Source organism: Mastigoproctus giganteus, chromosome 2 (assembly GCF_048544385.1).
Source record: "Mastigoproctus giganteus isolate SK-2022 chromosome 2, ASM4854438v1, whole genome shotgun sequence".
In the NCBI taxonomy this organism is placed as follows: Eukaryota; Metazoa; Arthropoda; class Arachnida; order Uropygi; family Thelyphonidae; genus Mastigoproctus; species Mastigoproctus giganteus.
The window spans coordinates 139,608,058-139,634,150 of record NC_143576.1 but is presented as its reverse complement, the minus strand read 5'-3'; the positions used below and the strand labels follow the sequence as shown (position 1 = coordinate 139,634,150).

The following is a 26,093-nucleotide window of genomic DNA, read 5'->3' as shown; positions in this document are numbered from 1 at the left end:
AGTAACATTTTATGATACAATTGATTATTGATTGGTGATATTATTATACTTTTATAATTGTACATTTCACTTTTACTATAATATGTAAGAATATTATATTTTATATCATCTAGGGTGAATGTGAATCTGATAGAATAATTTGTGTTGTACATTCAAAAAGAAAGAAATTAAAAAAGATGGCTATGTTGCTCTGTTATTCAGGAAAAGGATATTTAGGGATGCAGAGGTAAATACTGCAATTTAATTACTACTACCACTCTGAATATATATAAATTTATTTTATATAAGGCAGTATTTCTCAACCTGTGTGCCACGAGTATGCTTTAAGTGTGTTGTGGAAAATGCAAATAAAAAAAAAATTACAAATCCAATTTTTATAACAAAAATTAATTCAAACAAAAAATTCATTTATTTACGCTAGGCTGATCTGAGCACCTCCCAGTGGTCAGTGTGGTGTCGATTTTTGATTCATAATACTAGATCTGTCACCTGTACTACACAAATAATAAGTGTATCATTAAATATACCCAACAGAAATAACTTCCTCTTTGTGAATATATGAGTATAAGTGAGTGTAGTGTGCTGCAAAACTTTAGCATCTTTAAAAGTGTGCCAAAGCAACAAAAAGGTTGAGAAACACTGATATAAAGTAGTAATGATTGATAATAAACTTCATTTAATTTCACTGCCTGAAATTAAATGAAATTAAGATTAACATAAAAATAAAAATAATAATAAAAATGGTACCTAATTCTGTAGTTCCTAGGACTTTAACTATGCCTTCTGGGATCAGCAGCCAAAACCGTAGGAGCCACAGCAATAAGCACGGTCTCTGTTTCTGTTATGATGTACATGTACGAAGCATATACATCATAGCCGACCCGACAGAGACCAAAAAGAAAACTAACTCAAAAATAAATAAATAAGGATAAAATGCATAATTATGCTAAAATAATAATAACAATTTTGTTTAAGAAAATTGAATAAAAGTTTGAGTGAAGGCAAGGCGTCCCATTTGAGAATTAAACAAAGTAAAGAATGTGTAATCTTAAGTTGCAAGAATAATGTCAGGTTTTGACGACTTACTGTTGGACTAGACAGGGCTGTATTGGAGACCAAAGAAGTGGCCTATAGTTCTCTGTATATTTATTGAAGTAACCCTGAATGGAGGGGGGGGTAAGATGTGAATTGGTCAAGGTGAACCGTGCTCATGTGACGGAGAAGTAAGCAATTAAACAAATACCTTCCCCCCACTCAGGATTACTTCAATAAATATACAGAGAACTATCAGCCACTTTGTCTACTTTTGTACCATTTTTATTATTATTTTTATTTTTATCTTAACTTCGTTTAATTTCAGATAGTCTGCTTTTACCTTACAGGCATTCTCAATTTATTCCATTGTAATTACACTTGACAGGTCAGCCCCACTACCCAATATACAATTGTCTATATTTCATTATGATTTCTGGGTATTTCTGCTCTAACTAGTAGTGCCCTGGATCCATAATCCAGTTTAATAAATTAATACCTTTTCTTTCTTCCTTAGACGTTCAGTTATATCATTATATCCTATTATTTTTATCAATAATATATATGAAATGTAATATATTGTCATGAGTTTAAACATGTAGTATCAGTTGATAGATAAAAATAAAATATAAATGAGTTGGATATGATATGACAGATGCACCAAAACGTGCAAAGCAGCAGTAAAAGATGCAAAAGTTTGATAGAGGTGCATAAAATATAAATGAGTTGGATATGATATGACAGATGCACCAAAGCATGCAAAGCAGCAGTAAAAGATGCAAAAGTTTGATAGAGGTGCATAGATGGATGGATGTGAAAAATACACAAAGTGCCAAAGACTAAAAGGGTGAGGATAGCAGAAAAATGAAGTATTGTAGGTTTGTAAAAAGAGAGAAAGAATGTGAATATCCTATATGTTATGATGAATTAAGATTCCTCATAACATATAACATAACATATTCTCAATTCATTATAACATATAGGATATTCATATAAGATTCCTCATAACATGAGATTATGTTATGAGGAATCTCATAACTCGTGTTATGAGATTCCTCATAACATATAACATAACATATTCTTAATTCATTATAACATATAGGATATTCACATTCTTTCTCTCTTTTTACAAACCTACAATACTTCATTTTTCTGCTATCCTCACCCTTTTAGTCTTTGGCACTTTGTGTATTTTTCACTTCCATCTATGCACCTCTATCAAACTTTATCAGATCTATCATTGCTACATACATACATATATATACATACACAGGGAGAGAATCGGATCTAACAGGCAGAAAATTGAGTTGGGATGCCACAAAATAAAATAAATTACTTAGGGGTGCCATTGTTAAAAGAGGGTCAAAAACCACTGGTTTAACATAAGGACCAAACACACAAAATGTAAATTTTGATGTCAACCAATGGTAAATTGACTAAACTGAAACAAATAAATAAATAAATGCAAATATGCAAAATAAAATTACTAAAGAAAATAATCAAACATATTAAATCAAAATAAACTATAAAACAATATTAATTAACATATTGTTAACTAATTTTAAAAAAAACTAACTGAAAAGAACGTAACATAACAAAAAGAAATGAAAGGGAGGGCCTAACTGCATTATGCAACAAGATTATATAAATAAAAAGAAGAAAAGAGGGAGAAGGAAATAAGAAGGTACAAATTGACTGTGATTATCTTTACTGATTAAATGATATCAAAATAGAAAAAGAATGAAAAGAGAACATGGTTATAAATTTGAAGTATTCAAATTAATCACTCTTCTAATGTGAAATTAATAATGCTGAAACTACATGTTTTTTTTTCTATGGTACTTACTACTACTACTACCACCACCACCATATGAAAAAATAAAATTAATAATTACATATAATTATTAGCCATATTGTGCAAGGAAGCCTGAAGCTTATGCTGCACCAGCCAAAAAAAATCCCCGAGTTACCCTGAGAGAGAGAGAGAGAGAGAGAGAGAGAGAGAGAGAGAGAGAGAGAGAGAGAGAGAGAGAGAGAGAGAAAAGTAAGTAAAGTAAGTAAAGAGGAATCATCAAAAAAGAGAAGAATGATGATATTGAATACAAAAGCCTACTTCATTGTGTAGTATTCCACTAATAACTTCATTGTTATTAGTGGAATACCACAAGTTTCAGTGCTGGCCCATTGTTGTCTTCTATATTTATTAATGATATCGATGAAGCATGTTAGACTTAATGTTTGAGTTTGATCATGCGAAGGTTGGCAGGGTGGTAAATCACAGTAATCAGGCAGATGGACTGAGAATTGGCAATTTAATATTGATAAATGCAATAATACTTCACATAGGTAGCATAATCCTGGGTTAACATACCAACTGTAGGGTACCACACTCAGGATAGTGGAGAATGAAAAAGACCTGGGGATAATTGTGCAGTCAGATATGAAGTTCTCTGAGCAGTGCAGACAGCTCATGGGATTTGGCTGTGATATACAGGAATTTTACAATAGGGAGAAGGAGGTGATTATCCCATTGTACAAGGCAGTGGCTGCATCTTTATTACTGCATACAGGTCTGGAAGCCTCATTTTAGGAAGAACATGGATCTGTTGGAATGGTGCAGAGAAGAGCAATGAAATAAATGAGGGAAGCAAAAGGGGGTGCCCTTACCAGGAAAGCTTCAGGTTTGCAAATTGCAGTGTTTGGAGACTAGACACCTGCAAAAAGATCTGATGAGGCATTTAGGCTCTGGATAGATTGGGTAAGCTGAATGCTGCTGGAATCCTTACCCTCTTGCTCAGACTATACTCGTGAAGGAGCATAAATTCAAATTGAGGTGGTATGGTTGCCGGATAGATGTGCAGAAATTTGCCTTCAGCTAGTGGATGGTTGTTTGCCAGAACAAATTGTAGAGGTGGATAGTTTGTATAAATTCAATGAAGAACTAAACAAGTTATTGTAAGGGATAGACTGGTGATGTGGGAAGGGTTCCCACCCCCTTGATACTGTGTTAGCTTGCTTTATTGCATTGTTTGCCACTAGTAATACTAACTTTTAGACTGGCATTTAATTATGGCATCTTTTTCTTATGTTCCGTGTGTATTTAATTTAACAATCTTAAAACACTTACCCTTTAATTCTTATCCCAAAGTGGGGATTCTTGCATTAAAAATACCGAAATCCAAATATCATTAAATAATTCACTTTGCCAGTTAACAAATTAATAAAATCTTAGCATGTATTAAATGAAGATTTTGTAAAATTGGTTTTATTTTAAATTGTTAATTTATTAATAGGGAATGTTGCAATATGTATTTTATAATATATTAGGAAAAATGTTATTTTAAGGAAATTTTTTTTTCAGGAACCCAGGAGTAAAGACTGTTGAAGAAGACTTATTGCAAGCAATGCTTAAAGCTGGTGTTATATCTCAAGATCAATATGAAAGTCCACAGCAAATTAATTTTCAAAGAGCTGCAAGGACAGATAAAGGAGTATCGGCTCTCAGACAGGTTGTGTCATTGAAAATGCCAGTGTTAAATTCCTTAAGTGATATGGTAGACAACATAAATAAACATCTTCCTCCAGAAATTCGAACAATTGGTAAACCCAGTTTTATGAATTTTTGGATGTTATTCATGTAATTATAGTACACGCATGCAAAAGATATTTTAATAATTATGGCCAAAACCCAAATATTGTATGAACAGAGTGCCACTTTGGTAATTTTATTTCAAGACTGTCAACTACATCTGAAAATCAATTTTTCAATATGGATATAGTACCATAAAAAGTCAAAAAGGAAATATTTTTTATATTTAATAAAAAGGAAATGATTTTTTGAAGATGAGGGAATAAAGGGGGAGGGTAAACTGCAACTCGTTTACGACTATTACCAGATCTAAACCAGATTTTCTGTTAGGTTTAGATCTGGTGACTGCGATGGCCATGGTATGTGAAGAAGGTTGAGTCTTATACCACTCAGTGACAACCTGTGCTCTGTGGATTGGAGCATTGTCACTCTGAAAGATAGCTCTCTTCATGAAAGAAATGCTTGCCCTTTGGATGAAGAAGATCACTCAGGACTGTTAAACAGTGATTGGCATGAACTTTTCCTTCTAATGGAATGAGTACACCCAAACCATGCCACAAGAAGCACCCCCACATGATTCCAGAACTGTCAGAAGCCTTCAAAGTAAAGAACAAGCAATCAGAATTGTAAGTAAGCTTTCTTCCAATTGGCATCACACATGCACTCGTCCATTTGCTGCAGACAAAGTGTAGGAGGATTTGTTAGACCATATACATTCCTCCACTGTTCAAGAGCTCACTGCTGTTCACTTTGCACTACTGGACACAACAACAACATGCATTGTCAGGTGCAATGAGTGGCTTGTGAAATGCAACTCAAACTGTAATATCCAGCTCTGTGAAGTTCTCGATGTAATGTTTTTGACGAAACTGACATTTCTATGTCTTTCATTGAAATCCATGCACAACTGATCAGCTGCTGCTCACCGGTTTTGCCCACTATTGCCTTTTGCAGATGATGTATTCCTTTTAGATTCCATTCAGACATAATTATGTAATGGATTATCTAATGGTGATCTCATTCTTTTGTTCAGGTGGAAATCTCAATCCTTCCCTAGCAAGCAATACTGAATGAGGAAGCAATGAAGCTATAGCAACATAAGACTGAAATTTAGCCCAAGTTAGAAGTAAATTAACAAATAAATTAAATCAGTTTCTAGCTTAATGCAGAGGGTTATGGTTTTATTCTGTCCTATTTGTATTGCATATTAATTGTGAAAAGTCAAATTGTGTGACTGTATAACAAAATCAACGCTAACCACCTAAACTTTTTGTTATGCAATGCAATTTTTATTGTTTGCCTGTGTATATAGAAAGTGTGATCAAAAATTTTGTGGAGTGAACTAATGTTTGGGAAATGGTGAAGCCTTACTAGCTATTAGGATGTATCTCCTTTTAAGTAATCTCCTTGACACTATGTATACCAATTGTGGTGCTTCTGTAACTTCTGGAAGCATTCCTGATAGGCTTCCTTGAGAATTGCTAATAGTTCCTGTGTTTTTTCCTCTCAATCTTAAAGGAGACTTACTTACAATTCTTTTCCACTTGTTTTCTCCAGTCAGTATCATGAAGTTGCTGTAGAATGTTTTTTGGTTTTTGTAGTATTTCTAGTTCACTTTTTCATCATGCATAATTCATAAGGATCAGTGCCCTGTGATTCAAAAAATATGACAGGCATAACCTTCACATTTTATCGAGATTGTCTTGTCTTTTTGGGACTTGGAGAAAACGTTCTTCCATTAACAGGACTGATCCTTTGTTTCCAGGTCAACACCCATGATTCATCACTAACGATGAAAAGAAAAAAATGAAATGCAAGCTAGCAGCAGCATCATGTTGGCAAAGATCCTGACATGTAAGCACTCTCTGCATTCCTGAATCTTCTGTTAAAATTGATTGACTGTCCCATAAGAAATAATTTTTTCTGGCAAGATTGTGGATAGTTAAGTTTAGATTACTCCTGATCAGATCAGGAGTAATCCAAATGTGAGCGATAGAAGCATTAGTTTTTGAAGTTGAAGGACAACCAGAGTGAGCATCATCTTCAACAGACAACTTACTTTAAGTTTTTCAAACCACTGAAATGTCTTTGAATGGCACATAGCAGCCTCTCTAAAAAGTTGTTTTTAATTTTGTGGATTTCTGATGCACTTTTCTCTAATTTGAACCAAACTTTGATGCAAATTCACCATTCAGTAAATTGCTCATTTTAAGATGCAATAAATCACATAAAACACCTTTTATTCAACATGTGCAAATTAGTATTAACATTAGTATTACTAGCAGCAAAAAATGTCACCTGTCTAGCCCCGCTAATAATTTGTCTTGGTTCTTTGAATTTATTAAACTACCGACTCCTACAACATCAGGTGGAAGTTTGTCCAGTAATGAACTACCTGGTGGTTGAAGGAAAATTTCGGCACATCTGTCTTGCAACCATCCTTCCTCAATTTGATTTTATGTCTCCTTGTATGTGTGCGTAGTCTGAGCAAGAGTAAGGAATCCATCACTCAATCCATTCAAGCCTTAAATATCTCAATTAGATGTCCTTGCAGATGCTGCAATTTGCAGAACTGAATCCTTTCTTGTTAAGAGCACCCATCTGTTCTCACTAATCTTATCAAGATATGGCCTTATCTTATACAATGAGTTAATCACCTCATTGTCAATGATAAATACGAATTATGCCCTGCTGGCATAATTCATATTTATCATTGACAAAATCTCATGCGCTATCCTAGCAGCCTGACTGCAGTACTCAGAGAACTTCATGTCTAACTGCACAACTAGCCCTCAGCTCTTTTTCATTCTCCACTGCTGTCAGTGTGGTACATAATATATAGTGAGATTTTTATAGTTAAGCCTTAAAGTACTATATATTTTCTCATAATCAGTTTATAACAAAAGCTTAATTCATCCAGTACTTACCTCTTGATCTGTATTTATAACTTTTTGAAGTTTATGAGAAGGTAAAAGTGAAAGGTTTAAAATTACATTAATAGTTAATAACTAAAATTATGCTCAGAGGAAGAAGAAGTGCACCTCTTTTTTACCCGGTTGTCATCCATAAATCACTGTATAAACAAGAACTAAACATTGGCTTTTAACCAATGATTTTTAGTGCTTCTTGTTTACACAGTGATTTATGGATGACAGCAGGGGAAAAAAAGAGGTGCACTTCTTCCTCTGAGCATTAGCTTAGTTATTAACTATTAATGTAATTTTAAACCTTTCACTTTTACCTTCTCATGAACTTCAAAAAGTTATAAATACTGGATGAATTAAGCTTTCACTATAAATTTATTATAGGTGACCCTCGCTTAACGTTGATAATTCATTCCGGAAAAACAGAGTGCTAAGGGAATCAGCGCTAAGCGAGCACCATATTCCCATAATGTAACATATGTATTTGTGAGTTGCAGTCTGTACCATCATGACTCACAAATAATAAATGGTAGTGAAAAGCCACCAAATGTAGGTCAAAATATTTAATATTAAAAATCTTTACATATAAAATATTCTCCGTTACATATGTATATAATTATGTGGTAAGTAACTACATTACATGTCAAAATTAAACTTCAAATGCCAATTAAAATCATGAATCTATTAATCCGATGGTCCTGGGCTATTGCGTTTTTGTATCTTTGGTCGATATTGGGTTGTACTTTGGCCCTTTCGTAGTAAAATAAAATGGGTCTTACTTTAAAATCTCCCACAGCATTACCACTCAACAATAAAGTCAACCGATCCTTTGCCACTTTGAAGCCTGGCATGTTTTTTCTTCTTTCGATATGAAACTTCTTTTAGGCATTTGTTTCCAAAATGTCCTGTTTCACCTATGCTAAAAACTTGTCGAGAAGTATAACACCTCTGTTCAATAATTTTAAGTTCTTTTTTGAAAGTTTCGGCTCTGTCTCAATCTGCACTTCAGCTTCTCCCTGAATTTTAAATCTGTTGAACCAGCCCTTACTAGCTTTAAATGGTTCCACTTTTTTTTTTTTTAAGGTGAGCTTTCTTCAGATCATCATATATTCTATTCGCTTTTTATTTAATAATATTTAACTTAACAGAATTGGGCATTGGATATTATCTTCAATAAAATTATTTAGAAGTCTCTCCATTTCAATTATAATAGCCTGCCTAGCCATAACCAATTTAGTTGCTTGCAGTGGAGCAGCTGTCTTTCCCACTGCTAAAATTAATTCTTTATTTTTTATAATTATTCTTACAGTTGAATCTGCCAGGCCTAAATGATTGCACACATCCACTTGTCATTGAACAGAATCGATTCGCTTCAAAACGTATAATTTAATTTTCAAATTCAGGCTTTTTCTTACCTTTGTAGGCTTCGTACCCTGTCCAGACATTGTTGCTTTTTAATTCTTATCCGTCATTATTCATCTTCAAAAAGGTAACTGCATTGCATTAATTATTATACAGTGTTCAAGTAAACTTTCCATTACCTAACACTGTATTGAGTGATGACTAGACTTCGCAAATATAACGCAAATATTACAAGCAGTATGCTTGATCATTTTTTAAAATATTGATGACAGAACTATGGCAACTGTACTGCAATTAAATTTACGTAGAAGAAAATTTCACTGAGCGTGGGAAAATTTTGCAAGTTGCTGTGGGAAACTTTTTAATGTTGTTTTGCTGTTCATATTCAAACTATCGACTACATCAGATGAAACGTTTTCGTTAAACATGCCAAAAATTTAATCTGTACACTGGTAAAAGAGTGTTATAGTGAGCTGTGGCAGCATTAGAGTGAGATAAGGGTTATAATGTAAGAACAGTGTTATAGCAAATCAGCATAGAGCGAACCGTGTTATAATGATGGCCTGCTGTATAGTGTTATTTGTAATGTGGCTGGGGGGGGGCTTGACATTCCTTGTCAAGCAATGTGATGAATACAAAACTCTAAAGGCCAGGTTTATCTAGGTTAGTATGGTTGTGTTGTTCATTCGGCCTCTTAGCCTAGGGGCTTGTGTTTTCACACAGAAACCTCTAGTTTACTGTCCAGCACCACAAGAAGGTGGGCCGGGCAGTGGGAAGTATGAAATGCTGGTGGAGCAAACCCTGTGGTAGCCAAGGCTACAAACAGGGAGAGCCCAGTAAAAAAAAAAAAAGTGAAAAGTTAGGTTAGTAGTGGGGGGATAAAGTGATAGAGAGAAAGAGGAAGGGCAACAGTGAAGGCACCCACCTGGTTGAAAACAGGGACCCCAAGTCAGGATGCTCATCCTGCTCTGAGGGTGGAAAGTGATCGTTGGCATTGGGGTGACCCAGCAGGCAAATGGGGGAAGTGCCACCCAGATTGGGGGGAAAAGAAAGAAAGAACATGTATATGTATAATTGTGGTTGAGTGGCTCCTAGATTAACATCCATCTCCACCTGTGGTACTGTCTTATTTACAAACTATGTAAAAGGGCCTGAATGTATGTTGTGTTATGTTTGTGTAGCAAGTGCATGTTCTATGTGCTTGTTCAGACCTCATAGCCACTGGGGAGCAGTCAACACTTGGGCAGCTGCTGTCTGGTGCCCGCCACAAGGTGGTGGGCCTTTATTCTACTAACTGTGTATGTGAAAACACTAATCCTGCATCCACCTGAGGTAGTGCAATACAGGTGGGTGTCAGCATCCCTCACTTGGGCTTCCCAGACCCAAGTGCCAGCAAAAAAAAAAATTAATAATAAAAAAATAATCCCGCACCAGGCCATACCAACAAGTAATATGCCTAGGTGCCAGAAAAAAGGGGGGGGGGGGAATATATATACACTGAGTGATCACTGAATTATGACCACTCCTGTGAAAACTGAATGTGACCCGTTGACCACGTGAGGTACGAGAGTGCGGAGTTAGTCGACCTACATAGCATAGGTGATGGCTAAAAGGAAGGTGATGGCTAAAAGAAAGGATTTATTAGACTTTGATAATGGACAGATTGTGGGTTCTCGATGAGCTGGTTCCTCGATTTCCCAAACAGCTGAACTGGTGGGGTGTTCGAGAGCCTCTGTAGTTAGTGTAGCAGGACTCGCGTCAAAATGGCCAAACAACGACCCGATGGCAAAATTGCAAAGGTCAGCAAAAGGGTGATGGTTAGAGGTGAGTGCTGGGATCCAACGACTCTTATAGGCAAACAGATGCAGCACTGTTGAAGAGTTGACTACCCAATACAACATGGGCCAACCTGTAACAATATCTGGCATGACCATGCATTGCACGTATGGGCTATACCAGCAGACAACCCCTACAGCATCCTCTCCTAACCAAGGTTCATCGACGTAAAAAAATTACCTGGTACAAAGAGCATGCAAGTTGGATGTTAGAAGACTGGAAGAAGGTGTGCTGGTCAGATGAGTCACGTTATTTACTCCACACCATGGATGGTCGTGTACAGATTTGGCATCAACAATATGAGGCTCTTGATCCATCATGCATGGTATCAAAAGTGCAGGCCTGTGGAGGTGGTTGTATGGTGTGGGGGCATGTTTCTCTGGCAGGAACTTGGACCCCTGGTGCATGTGGAACAATGTATCAGTGGTCTCCGCTGATACATTGTTCTGCTTGCTGACTGTGTACACCCCACTCTGTTACACTTTTTCCCGAATGTCGATAGTGTATTCCAAGATGACAATGCGCCGAGCCATCGGGCCCTTGTGCAGGAAACAGTTCTGATTTCCAGCATATTGATTGGCCTCCGAACTCCGATATCAATCCCATGGAGCACTTGTGGGACACTATGGAAAGGCATATCAGGTGTCTGGGTACACCAGTCACCTCAATACTTGCATTACTGACTGCATTATGCACAGCTTGGTTGGCCATACCTCCCGAACGCTTCTGACATCTTGTTGACTCAATGCCACATCGGATAGCTGCTGTACTGAGGGCAAAAGGAGGACCTACGAAGTATTATGTAGGTAGTCATAATTCAGTTATCACTCAGTGTATATAAAAAATAAAAAACAAATAAATAAAAATAATATTTTATATTATTTTAATTATTTATTTTATGTTGAAGCACCAGTGTGGTGCTTTGTTCTGCACTGGCCAGGGTTAATTCCTGCTGACCAGTATTCATCAGCATTCCACACCTTGCCAGCTAGGTAGCCACGGCATGGTGTCTGCTTGGATGTTGGATGGGCAGGGGCCAGACTGGTCCACATATCCACCAGTCAATCTGGCAGGGGTGGGGGGATAGGGAATTTTTTCCACTCATAATCCTCATTCTGATTTTATAATTTTTTCTTACATTTTATATTATCTATTTTATTAATTTATTATTATTATTTTTTGTTAGGTTATATATATATTTTTTTTTCCCCAACACATCCATCCTCTTTCTTGCACCAGAGGGAATTCAATGGTATATAGTGTAAATTAATATACTAAAACCTAATAACTAATTTTATTTAAAACCTATTAATTTTAAGTAAAGATAGATTGAGAGAAATAAGACTAGGGGTTAGTAATTACATTTAATATTATTTAGTTTAACATTATGTTCTTTCCCACTCCCATACACACTCTCAGTCATCCTTCTGGCATTTATTTCCGGGGGAGGGGGGGGGGGAGAGAGTGCAATTTCTGTTGGTATTGTTAGTATTGAGTTCAATTTTAGTTAGTAAGTTTAAACTAAATAACTTATTATTAACTATGTATTCATTCAGCCAATTACATTCATTCCTTCGCTCACTCCCTTTTACCATAACTCTCATTCACTCTCTCTGGCTCTCTTACTGCATCTCTCTCTTTCACCCAACCTTTGCACTTAACAGTAGTTACATGATTAAGCAAATCCCACATCGACACTGTGATCGCTGCCACCCAGCAAGTTTCTTCAGGCTGATTACAGATAAACAGCTGATTTATGCATTATGTCTAGATGAGTCACCCAAATATGATAAAGTTATAACTTGCTATGATGCCACAATTTCAAGATACACAGTCCCCAAAATATTTGGTTACGCCTCTTATAGTAGAACATCTCTTGGGACCAAAAATTGTCACTGGCCACACAATTTATTCATAATTAGCAAAAAAAAAAAAAAAAAGTGCAAACCAGGCAGTTTAAAATAAATATTTAATTTTAGAAAATTGACTTTGTATTAAAACAAATAATTAGTATTAGTATTGGCAAATTCAAGGAAGCAAAGCATGTAAGTACTAAGCAAAAAAAATGACCAGTTAATTTCTCCATCCTTTCCAGTAATGTTCAAACCTTCCCTAATTTTATTCAAACTACCCACCTCCACAACATTACAGTTGAAGTTTATTCCAGCATTCGATTACTCTTTTTCAGGTTGCAAGTTTCTACACATTTATTGTGCAATCTTCCTTTTCCAATTTAAATATATGTTCCCTTATATTTGTCACCTGAGAAAATGTGAAAATGCCATCAGCATTTAGTTTATTTAAACATTTTAAAACCTTATACACTTCATTTAGGTTACCACACAGATGCCTAGTTTCTAGAGACTGCAGTATACAGATCCCCAGTCTTCCTTTATAAGAATATCCTTTTGCACCCACAACTAATTGTGTTACACTTCTCTGCACCTTTTCCAACAGATTTGTGCCCATCCTGAAATGAGGTTTCTAAAACCTCTTTGCCATTTTCCAAATGTTGCCTAACCATTGTCTTCTACAATGGAACAATCTCCTCTTTCTCCCTCTGGGCAAAGTTCCTGTATATTTAAATACCTTGATGTGATTAAAACCCGTAAGCAAGACACATACTGAGAACGTCCAGTTGTGGCAAATACCTGGACATGACTAAACCGCTGAGGGGCCTTTGTGTCCCAACAAGTGTTTTGTTGTTGTTTTTTGTTATTTGGTTTTTAGAAGCATTAGCAACTAAGGCCATATTGTTCCGGGGATATGCGGTGGTCATTTCTTGACCTTTCCGCATCCTTCATATTTGGTGGTCATCACTGGCTCGAATCCCGGTCTAATCAAGAAGCGTGTGCTACGCACTGCTGCTCCTGCCCACCTGGCTATGGAGGTGCTCCCCCAACAAGTGTGACTGAAAACTGGACATGACTGACTAAACCATTGATGGGACTTGGTCTGTCAACTGTGACTTCCACATCTTCAACTGAAACAGTTACTTGAGCGTGACTAAACCACCTTGCCACTCCACCATGACAAATACCTGCCGACCGGGCTAGCCAGGTGGGTAAAGTGGCTGCCTGGCAACCCAAAGGTCGCGGTTCGAATCCCGCCTCGAGTTTGGATCAAAGTACTGCAAAAACCTTGGGAGGTGCACTATGGCCACAGAAGCCGATGCACAAACAACTACCAAAAAAAAAATGACAAATACCTGGATATGACTAAACCACAGAAACTTGGTCTCCCAACCATGACCTGCATATCTTCAATTGAAACAGTTAATTGGACATTATAAACCACAGGAAAGGACCTTGCCTCTGAACCATGACAAATACCTAGACATGACTAAGCCACTGAAGGGACATGGTCTCCCAATTGTTACAGTTATTTGGACATGACTAAACCACAGAAAAGGATCTTGCCTCTTGACCATGATTTGGGTTCCAAGTAGTGATCAATACCAGACTCTTTTGTCTGGTATCTTTTGACTCCCATTCCCTTCCTCCACCGAATAATTTTGAGGACGCCTTCATCTACGCCTCAATATTTCTTACTATTTCCCTCCCACTTGACTTTCATATTCTCCACTCTCTATCTGTTGTTGGTTTTTTTTTTTTTGATAGGTCCTGTCACTGAATGCTCAGGAAATTAGGTGGCAGTAAATGCCAGAGAATAATGGGCAGCCCAATTTACCTCCTTCCTAGTGGTGTGTGTGCGGGCAACGTGGGGTCCCATTAGGGGTCCTGCAGCCAAAAGCCAGACCGCAACAACAGAACCCAACATAATACTTCTCATATACAATACTTTTGTCTGGCTTTTACAGAGTAATGTATACTTGAGGTGTACAAGGGCTTGAATGGGTTGAGTACACTGAATTCTGATGGGATCCTTTCACTTGTTCAGATTACCAACCTAAGGGGGGCATAAATTCAAATTAAGAAAAGACAGATGTAGAATAGATGTGCAGAAATTTGCCTTTAGCCAGCGGGTGGTTAATTGCTGGAACAAACTTCCATCTGTCGTTGTGGAAGTTGATAGGTTAAATAAATTTAAGGAGGAACTGGACAGGCATTTGGAGGGAATGGTGTGAATTTTTTTTTTTTTGGCTGATGCTGCATAAGCTCATACACTTGCTTTCTTGCATCACATGACACCACTACTACTACTACTTATGGTGCAGTTGTGGGAAACCACTGGTGGTGCCCTCTCCCCAAACACTATGTATGCCCATAGGCTGTTCTAGAAGCTTGTTTGCAATATAAGAGATGGGTATCTCTCATATTGTGAAGTTATACTTCATAACTGGGCTGTCACTATTGCAACACCAGGGTACCTGCCCACCCACCAGAGAAGCCAACAAGCTTTGAAACGGTGCCGTCTGGGTATTAACAATAGTCATCTCCACTGGTGAAGTGTTATTTATTCGAGGTAGTACAATACCATGGCAACTCATTGTGAAGGCAGTCACGATATGAGATATAACCAAAACAATGCCAATTTAATTAATTAATTAATTAATTTAACTACTTTGGTAGATAGCTTGTTAAAATGATGCATTTGCACTAACCTACATGTTAGTCATTCTACCTCGTAGCATGAGGCCTTTGCCCCTAAATACTTTATATTTAGTGATATTTAAAACTGCATATAGTTTTCTTAACCATATTTTTATCTCCAGTTAAATTGTTTCTTGTTATAATTTATGAATATAATTGTTTTTATTATTTTTGTTTATTTAAAAGGCCATTTTTGCTGTATTACATTTTAATTTTAAATAAAACTGTTTTGCAACTCCATTTCTCTCCACTTCATCTCAAAATTGGTTAAATTTATCAAAAATATACGAGAAAAAGTTGCATACTCAGATTCTTTATATTTCCAACTTTCAAAAGTTGAAAATAGTTACATTACAAAATAGACAGATGATCACTTTACAAAGTTTCCCATATAGAGCCCCATCTTTTCTGTTGGGACTACCTTTTGACCACTTCACAGGGAAGGCGTCTCCGTAGCCAGGTGGGCAGGAGCAGCAGTGCGTAGCACACGCTTCTTGATTAGATCGAGGTTCGAGCCTGTGACCACCAAATACGGAGGATGTGGAAGGTCAGGGAATGACCACCGTATATCCCCGGAGCAATATGGCCTTAGTTACTAATGCTCCTAAAAACCAAACAACAACAACGGCTTCACAGGTGCTTGCTTTAGCAAGTGCCATCGTGTGTAAATGTTGAATCAGTTCACTGCATAATTTTCATTGAATATCATCCCTTATTCCATTTATTTTGTTCAGCAGATAAACTAGCGAGATACATTTAAAATCTCACATAACCAGCGAATTTATTCTGTGATATACAGTCATATAAATGAGATAACATGCTGTCCAATATTTAAAAATGGTGTGACCATTTCTCCACGTAATCCTCTTCATAAGGAATGTACCATGACTTTTAAGCTTTAAAACATTGAAGAACATCAGCTTTTATATGGATGTAATATATTGCTCTATTGTCATAATTGAAAGAAATATAAATTTTTGTTTTGATTGTTTCTTTATTTTATTTATTTTTATTTATATGGATGTAATATATTGCTCTATTGTCATAATTGAAAGAAATATAAATTTTTGTTTTGATTGTTTATTTATTATTATTTTGTTAGCTATAAAAAGAGTTACCAAGTGCTTTAATTCAAAAACTAATTGTGATGCAAGAACTTATTCGTATATGTTACCCACCTTTGCTTTTGCACCCTCTGATGAAACTTCTACAGAAGAATTTCGGATACCAAGTTAGTAAATTTATTTCTTTATTAATTTTAATTTGATGTCTACAAATATTGGCTTTAATTATTTAAATATGAGTTTTCAGTAAAAATTAATCATAATTCAATTTTTTTTTTTTTTTCTTGTAAAATTTTAGTTGAAATTTACACTGTTGATTTTTAAAATTTTGCTATGTAAAAACTTGACTTCCACTCCCATAAAGCTCATTATCTATCTTAAGTTTCTGTCAGTAGCAGTGAAATATTAAGCATAACTGTATCCATGGTCAAAACAACTTGGCGATTTCTGTTTTGGGTGCTTTTTTTGCTTACCTTAGTTAATTAGCGATAATTATGTGTTGCTCTAGCTCCGACAAATTGTAACGGATGGAAGCAATGATGGTTATAGCCTGATCCAAACTACATTTATGGTATGTGTGAGAGCACAGTGTTGGAAGAAGAAATCATTTCTTTCTTCCATCTTGAAACAAGACTTTTGTTGATAAAATTATAAGCATCATTCATTTATACTACTATTTGTATTTTACAAACCAAATTTACAGTATTCTTGAGGCAACATAATAGAGCATCCATATGGGAGTGTTTTTATATCAGTTTGTGGGTTTGAAACAAGATGAACACCACTCAAATTATTAACTCACCTATTTATAGCTATTGTATTTCAGCCCTGTCAAAAACAAATTTACACTATACATGAGGGTCTAAAGATATCTGATGAGAAATGTTTTTATTTCAATCCACCACCTTCAAACAGAATTACTGTACTCAGGTTATAAGCACCACTCATTCATAACATGTATCTATAATCTGATCGAAAACAAACATCCAGTACCTATGAGATGGAGGGAGGACATCCTAAGATATTCTGATAGATATGCTTCTATTTTGATTTGCCACCCAAACTCTACATGGTATGCCCATAACTTGATCTACCACTCAAGTTATGGACATACCATGTAGAACTTTTATATCTGCAATCTTACTATGATTGTAGACACATAGTATCTGCACATTTTTACTGGATGTCTTTTTCTTTTTGGATCAGATTATAGATACATGTTATGAATGAGTGGTGCTTATAACTTGAGTACAGTAATTCTGTTTCAGTGTGGTGGAAATCAAATAAAAACAGTTCTCATCAGGATACATGTAGACCCCCCAATGCCCTTCAAAGTAGACAGTTAATGTTATTTGTCCTCTAGGTGCTTCAATTCACAACTTGGTGATCGTTTCTTTTTCAGTATTGCCTACATCCTATGGCCATTCTCAGCCTTGTGTCATTTGGCTTTACAAGAATCTGAAGTGTGATGTTTCATGTCATTTAGATTGTTATTTTCCTTGGTTTAAATCTTCTGATTATGTTAGTACCATATGAGTAGCATAGTAGTTATATCCTCCCCATACCAGGTGGAAGAGACCTGGGTTCGAGTTCCTGCCAGTGATGTGGGGAACTTTTATGGGCTTTTTCACTCTGTGGCTCAGTTAGCCAATCTCAGGCTTTGACAACAAGATTTTCCTCCCCCAGAAATTCTGGTTTTCCATTCAGCAAAATGAGCAAATTGAAAACACATGCAATTTATGGACATGTTACACAGACAGATGAGTTGGTTCTTGTGTGGCCTTAATATGACTGGGTTTTTTTATTCATCATATTAGTGAAATTTTCTTAATGGGATAAAAAAAATTTTCCTTGTTCCACCCTCACTCATCCTTTATCGAAACCTTTGTTTTCTGATATACACTGTGCTGCCACTATATTCGGCACCTCCGTAGCCAGGTGGGAAGGAGCAGTAGTGCGCAGCACATGCTTCTCGATTAGACCAGGGTTCGAGCCCGTCACCACCAAATACGGAGGATGCGGAAAGGTCAAGGAATGACCACCGCATATCCCGGAGCAATATGGCCTTAGTTGCTAATGCTCCTAAAAAAAAAACCAACCAACCAAACCAGCCACTTTATTAGGTACACCTACCTAGTAGCATGTTGAGCCTCCTTTAGCCTTCAAAACAGCCTGGATTCACCTTGGCATGGGTTGAACAAGATGCTGAAAATGTTGTGCAGGAATAGAGTACTATGCAGATATGAGTGTGTCACACTTGAGATTCAATGGAGGTGTAGGCCTGCAGCGAACAGCCTTTTCCAGCTCATCTCAAAGATGTTCAATAGGATTGAGATCCAAGGACTGAGTGGGCCACTGCAGCAAAGAAAAGTCATTGTCATGTTCCTGAAACCATTCCATAGTGATTCGGGCTTTGTGCACGACACATTATCACACTGGAAGTAACCATCTGACTGAGGACAACTGTCAACATGAGTGGATGCACTTGGTCAGCAATAATGTTTAGGTACAATGTGGCATTTAGATGTGAATCTATGGGTATCAATGGACCCAGTGTGTGCCAAGAAAACATTCCCCACACCATAACACTGCTCCCACCACCTTGCATGGTAGTCGTCAGACATGACGGGTCCATGGATTCATGTTGTTTTTGCCAAATTCTAAGCCTTCCATCAACATGATGCACCACGAACTTCGAATTGTTAGACCAAGCAACTGTTTTCCAATCCTCGATAGTCCAGTGTTGCTGTGCCCACAGGAAGCGTGCTATCTTCATTGATAACAAAGGTGCATGATGTGGCCGTCAGCTGTTGTAGCCCATTCACAACAAAGTGCGACTAGTGGTCCGTTGCGATATTTTATTCTGCACACCAAGGTTGTATTCTGACGTGATGTGCTACATTGTGGCCCGTCTGTTTGCTTGCACAATTCTAGCCATCCTCCTCTGACCTCTCTCATCAACAAGCGATTTTCTTCCACAGGAGTGCCATTGAGAGGATGTTTTCTGTTTATTGCACCATTCTCGATACACCTTTGAAACTGTAGTGCATGAACAGTTCAGGAGAACTGCCATTTCAGAGATGCTTTGTCCAGCACGTTTTGCACCTACTACCATGCCACATTCGAAGTCCGTTAGATCACTCTTTTTCCCCATTCTTGCTACAGTTTGTATACTTAACTGATACTAGAAAGGTTGTTCTGCTGCATTTATATCCACAACTGTGGTCGTGTGACTTGCAACATTGTGGGACAAACCATTTGTGTGCACAGCAGGGGTGTACCTAATAAAGTGGCAGCACGGCATATGTACATATAAGGCGGTTCAAGCTAAGAATATTGTATAGCTTTGTTGGCTATGCAACCCAAAGTCTGCATCCCTAGCTTCATTTTCTCTCACACTAAGGCCCTCAACATTTATTAACAAATTATTAATAAATCCAGGCTATTTTATAATGCCAAAAAAGTAGGAATCTTGCTTCTGGTCTCTTGCCAATGCCACTGGCCACAATTTCTGTCCATCCACCTCTGCTATAACTCGATGATTTTATTGCATCTTCATCTAAAGATGAATTAACTTTTGCAAATAGAATTTAAAATAGCATTTTACTTTTCCTCCAACTCTTGCATTGATGACTGGCAATTTCCTCCTGTGACACCAAACATATTCCATTCAATGACTTCATTGGATTTCGGTAAAAACATTACCAAAACATTACCAAGCACAATAAATAATCGTAATAAAGTACTTGCATATTTTATTACTACATAATAAAATATTTCTAATGCTTTTGCTTCTGTCGTAAGCAAACTTGTTCTTTGTTTGATCTTCTATCCAAACAGATGACAGCCGTTCTATCTCTTCCAATTCTTTGCGTCTTGATCTAATGGATTTTGTTACACTTTGAGTTGTTCCTGCTATAAAAGTTGTTTTTATTTTCTCTGCATTCTTTCTAATTATGGGCGTTGCTTCATTTAGATTTCATATTTTTTCTCTATTGACAGAGGCGGACTGGCCATAAGCTTTACCGGGGAAACCCTGGTGGGCCGGAGACCAGTAGACGATGGAGGCCGGCGTGATTTTGGCCATAAACGCTAGTATGAGGCTGCTGCAGATTTTCCCTCGTAATAATTTTTGACCCAGTCTGCCTCTGTCTATCGATATTGCTTTTCTTTTTCTCTCTGAATCTGTAGTGTCTTCACCAGGATGCTCCCTTTTCACACCTTTTAAGTATTTTACTCATTTTTAGGGAATAAAGCACAATTACAAAATGAGGAGACATGCTTGATACACATAAACAAAGCTGTGCACGTTTAGCAACTGAATAAACAACACCGTAAAGGGAGAGACTATTAACACCTCACTAGCTCACATTTTACTAAAGCACATTTCTGGAGATCACTACCATAAAACAATAAAACAATTTCCAGTTGCGTTTCTGCTAGTGGAATCTGTTATAAACTTGTAGTAAACTTGATCTAATTGCATTTGTGATAATACCAATAACTACAATTGTGTGGGTTTTTACGTTATTAGGGTGAAATGTGTTTCCCCTTCACTGATATAAAAAACATAAATACTGTACATTTTCAGAATCTTCTCTTCATTCCTATCATTTTGCGTTCAGTTGGGGTGATTCCACATTCTACTGCCATTTCTTGTAAAAACAAAGGTGAATCGTGCATAAGCGAATTCAGTTCTTGTTATATACGATATCGTTCCCCTATTCATAAATCGTGTATGATCGAATTTGTGTAGTGTAAACACATGTTATACAAGGAATGACTGTATTCTGTTTATTTTCTGTGCAGACTGACCCCAAAATATGGATCATCTCATATACTTTATCTGACAATATATTGATAATTTTTTTGAAAATACTGTTAATTATTTATATAAATTTTGACTTAACTGGCAGCATTTTTCATCATCCTATAGTTATCCACCAGGTCATCAGTGTATATGCAGCTAATATTGCTAGCTGCAATGTGAATAATAATACTGTGTATCCTCCATGAAAACTGACAACCTGTTGGTAACAGCATCCAGTTTAGCCCCTGGAAGACATACACTGATTCTATTCCACCTGTTTTTATTACAAAAAAGTTATCTATTTCCCTAATGATAGAGTTCCTCAATAAAGCTAAATCCTACTTAACCAGAATAGTTCACATTTTGGCTATTTCTCTCCTGATGTCTGAATCAGAAGTATGTTACCAGGCAGGCCACTTGATACCTCAGTCCCTGACAGGTTTCCAGTCTTGTTTCTCTTTAGGGTATCAACTTGTTTCTTCAGTGATTCAGTTAAATCCAGCCCTGCACCAAGTTTTAATTTAAAATCAGAATACTCCTTATGTCTGGGATACAGTAGATAATCATCTGTTGTAATTGGAGAATCTACCAAATTAACCTTGGAATATATTCCAGTCTGTACAAGCAATAAATGTGTGACTCACAGGAGTATCATCCACTGGCGAATCTACGTTGTAATATCCTGTTTTAGGCATTCAGAGTTGACCTAGTTTATTAGTATCTAAACATGGGAAAATGTTTCCCACAAATAAAAATAAATATATAAGTAGTGATCTTATATATGTAAATCCATATCATACAAACTGATCAGTAAGATCTCCAATGTTGTATTTTCAAAAATTAGTGAATATTGAAGTGACATAATGCATAATTACATGCTTTCTTATCTCTGTATAATCGTCATGATTATTCAAACGTTTATCTCACCATTCAAGGAAATTTTCAATATTCTGTGGTGCAAAAGTGTCATACCACTGGGAGCACAATTGTTATCTTGCTGATGTAACCTCTCTGTTGTACAGGTAATGATCCTGTAAAATGCCCTCTTAAATGAGGAAATGGAAGGTGCTGAATCAAGGCTATATAGGAGGATACTATAAAATCTGCCATAAATCTGTGTTGTCAATTATTCAGTTACAGAATAATTGACAACACAGATTCATTAAGAAGTTTGGGTTATTTTCTTCTTGTGACATTTCACAGTGCCATAAGAAAAAACATATTTTGCAATATGTTTGAGCTTGCATTAACAATGTGGCCATGTTCAGTGAAAACAATCAAGAGGTTTTTTTTATTTTTTTATCTTCCTCCTCTAAGTAGCTTCTCCTTTCCTAATAAACATAATAATAAACATCCTCTGAACATTTTGTGCATACATTTTTGATTCACCCTACTGACCCATTATTTGCCTGTTGATTTTTGTTGGTTTCCTGGCAGTGGGTGGCTCCACTCACTACTTTTGTGCTTGCATTTGTCCACATTTAATACATCACTGTGCAGTCATCTGAAAGAAAGTCAGATCATTCTCACCTAATTTGCCACATAGTAGTCTATAAAGATTCAAAGTTACATATCTCTACACATCTAGTTTTTAAATTTGCAACATCAGAGAACTGCTTTCCAATTTACCCTCATAATGTTTGAATTGTAATGTTAAAAAAGATTTCTTTCTCAAAAAGCTATCCATAGTTTCATTAAAAGTAAAAAATACTCCTACAAAAATATCCACATTCCACAATCAATCTCTATATTCTGTTCAGTGTACACCTAGCAAAATTAATGGCCAATCAGTATGTATAAAATATATTAATACAATGTTAAAATATATTTTGTACAAAGTTTTCTTGTGAGCCAAGACCTAATCCCCCCCCCTTTTCCCATAGGTCTTTAACGGTGCTGTTCATGGATACCTTCAAGAATGTAATCCCTGCAAATGGTGACTTCTTGATGTATATCTAAGGTGATAATGCTGTATTGTATCTAGAGAATAGAGATCTAGAATCTGAAGAGAAAAAATATGTAATTTTTTACATTAGTCAGAAATAATGTCAGATTTTAATTTAAAATATGACAAAAAAAAAAAGGTTTTTTTTTATTAGCTAGTCATTAGGCACCAAAATTGCACCTCGTGGTCATATACAGCATATTGTAAATTCTCACATTGGTAACATAACTGAGAGGCAGTAATATCGGTAAAATAACATATGGTAGAGCCTCAAAAATTGAACGTAAATTAGTTCAGAATAAGTTGGATTGCTGGAAATTTTGATCATATGGAATGATAAAACAAAGTATATTTTTCTAAATTTTTTTTTACTAAAATTAATAAAAAAAAAAAACTAAACTAATGAATGAAAGTATAATATAATTAATCCAAAAAGTTCAAAACAAATGCATATAAGTGCATAATTTAGCCCTATAACAAATTATACTATTAAAAAAGTGCTTTTAAAATTTTTAAACCAATGTTATATATTGTATTGTTTTTCCTGCTAATAATTGTCACAGATTAACAAGACTTGGATTAACATCTTTAGCCCACAGAGCAACCTGAAGTTCTTGGGGTATGAATTCAACAAAGTGACTTTCTGCAGGGATTCTGGCCCATACGGTCTAAATCTTTTTCTGCATTTTCCTCAAATGAACTGCTCCATGCTGCAATTAGCTCATTCCAGCTCATCTCACAGAAGTCAGTGAAATATGGTAAAGTCACTGTTGCTCTCCCAGAACAATTCCTGAATAATATATCCTTTGTGACATGGCATGTTATCGACGGCCTCCGTAGCCGAGTGGTCAGGAGTGGGAGTGCAGTGACACACGCCCTTTGAGTAGACCGGGGTTCAAGCCCCTGACTGCTAAATACAGTCGATCTGCCAACCCGCACTGAACCAGCGTGGCAGATTATGGTCCATTTCCCTCAGCATGAATTGTTGAGGAGGCTTACATCCTGCAGTGGGTTGATAATGGCTGCAATTTACTTTTACTTTATGTTATCGTGATTTACCAGATAAATTAAATGTGAAAGTGCACCTGATCAGCAACAGTGTTCAAGTGGATATGATCTTCAGACATTGCTCTAATGGTATGGGGGAGGGGGAACCTAACATGTACCAAAAAACACTCCCCATACCATTGCTATTCCACCATCAACCTGCAATGTTAACACCTGGGTATGATAGGTCCATTCATTCGTGCTACTGTTGCCATTCCATGGTCTTGTTGTCAGCATGGAACAACTGGAACCAGAATTTGTCATACCAAGCATCCTTTTCACTCCACAAATGTTCGTTGTCAGCATTCTTTTGTCCACCATTATCCGGGTGCTTGTTTTTAGTTGTAAATGCAAAAGGAATATAGCAGCATTCTTGCAGAACTCAGTCATCTTCTGCTATATTCATTCTGTGATTGTCTGAAAAATTGTGTTATGATATAAACCCTTACATCTATTGAACCACTATTGAACTGCACTATCATTTAAACAATTATGGGTCTGTTAGACTGCACCATTCTTTTTTACCAATTGTGATTTATCTAAATCATTTGTTCTTTTTTTTTAATTAATTATTTTAAATTAGTTTGTTCATATAAATTGTTAAATGTAAAATTCATTTAGAATGAAACACCAGTCAGTAATTTTGCAGTATTGTGTGAAATTTAATAAATGTTACTGTGGATCTGTTAGAATGCACCACAGAATGAGTTGTAAAAATGTTAAAATTAATTTGGTAATATGGAAGACCACAGAGGAAGTACTGCCAGCAAACCAGGAATTTTATTACTCAGGCAAAAATTAACTTGTAATTATTATAAGGAACTGTTATTCAATAACACAGAAAATAACGATGAATAAAAACCATCCTTCAATTTAAAAAGAGTCAATAGACTTATTGTTATTACAGTAAGGATTTTGTTGCCTGTGATGAGAGAAATTATATAATTAATTTGAAAAATATCTGAGAATTTGAATTTTAAGTTTGTTTTTTTTTTTTTTTTTATGAAAACCACAAACATGAAAGGTATTAGAACCTGTAGTACTTAGTACCATGCATGGGCTGTAGGTTGAGAAGACAGAAAATAGTTGTCGACATTAGGTTTCAATTTCTGTAGATTGTAATTTTTGGAAAATAGATGTAAAGGAAAGTTGTTCCACGAAACAAGAATAGAATGTATAAGTGAGGAAAAGGAAAAGTTGGTTTTGTGAGTTTGGAGTTGGGCAGTGAATGGATGCTGACTAGTTGCATGTTAGGACTGGTTTGAAAGAGAGTTGGGCAATTACAGATGCCAATTCAGAAGAACAGTGCCCATGGAAATAGTTATAGAAAAGGCTTGCAGCAGAAATATCTATGAAACAGAGCAGAGAGATTTTGTAAGAGATTGGTCATCAATTAACCTGACTTCCCCCTTTTGAATGGAGTCTAGCAGCTTTAAAGAGGTTTTCGAGTTGTCACCCCAGATATGGGAACAGTATTCCATGGTAAAAGCAAATTTGAGGTTTGTACAGAGGGAAGAGTTTTGAAGAAAAGTAATGGTGAGAGCAAAAAAGAAACCCAAGTTTTTGTAACATGCAGAGGGAGCAATGTTTGTGATGTGCTTAAGCCATGAAATATTGGAAGTTAGGGTAATTCCTAGTAAAGATATGTGATCTTCTCTAGAAATCTGAGCATCATCAAAGATGAACAAAGAATTAGTAATCTCCTTTTTGCAAGAAATAAGACAGGACGGAGTTTTAGAGGGATTTGAGTTAACTACATTTTTTTTTTTTTTTTTTTTTTCTCTACTGAAGGATAACCTAGATTTTCATTTAAGGACTCAGCAGATATCTGAGAAGTTGATGCTGTTTGTGCAAAGCAAAATTTCTCAAATTGGAAAGTGGAATGTGGTGTGCTATCATCAGCAAACTCTGGATAGTATTTCCATTCAATG

The 26,093-nt window shown here is 36.2% G+C and overlaps 1 protein-coding gene across 1 annotated transcript in view; it reads left to right on the top strand.

Annotated features, from left to right (window-relative positions):
- LOC150089607 (pseudouridylate synthase 1 homolog) overlaps positions 1 to 26,093 on the top strand; it is a 102,256-nt gene that overhangs the window by 16,185 nt on the left and 59,978 nt on the right. Inside the window, exons 3-5 of the mRNA XM_090390044.1 lie at positions 114 to 226; positions 4,394 to 4,632; positions 16,399 to 16,527. Of these exons, the coding sequence (XP_090246170.1) occupies positions 114 to 226; positions 4,394 to 4,632; positions 16,399 to 16,527 (481 nt within the window). The remainder of the gene's footprint in view (positions 1 to 113; positions 227 to 4,393; positions 4,633 to 16,398; positions 16,528 to 26,093) is intronic.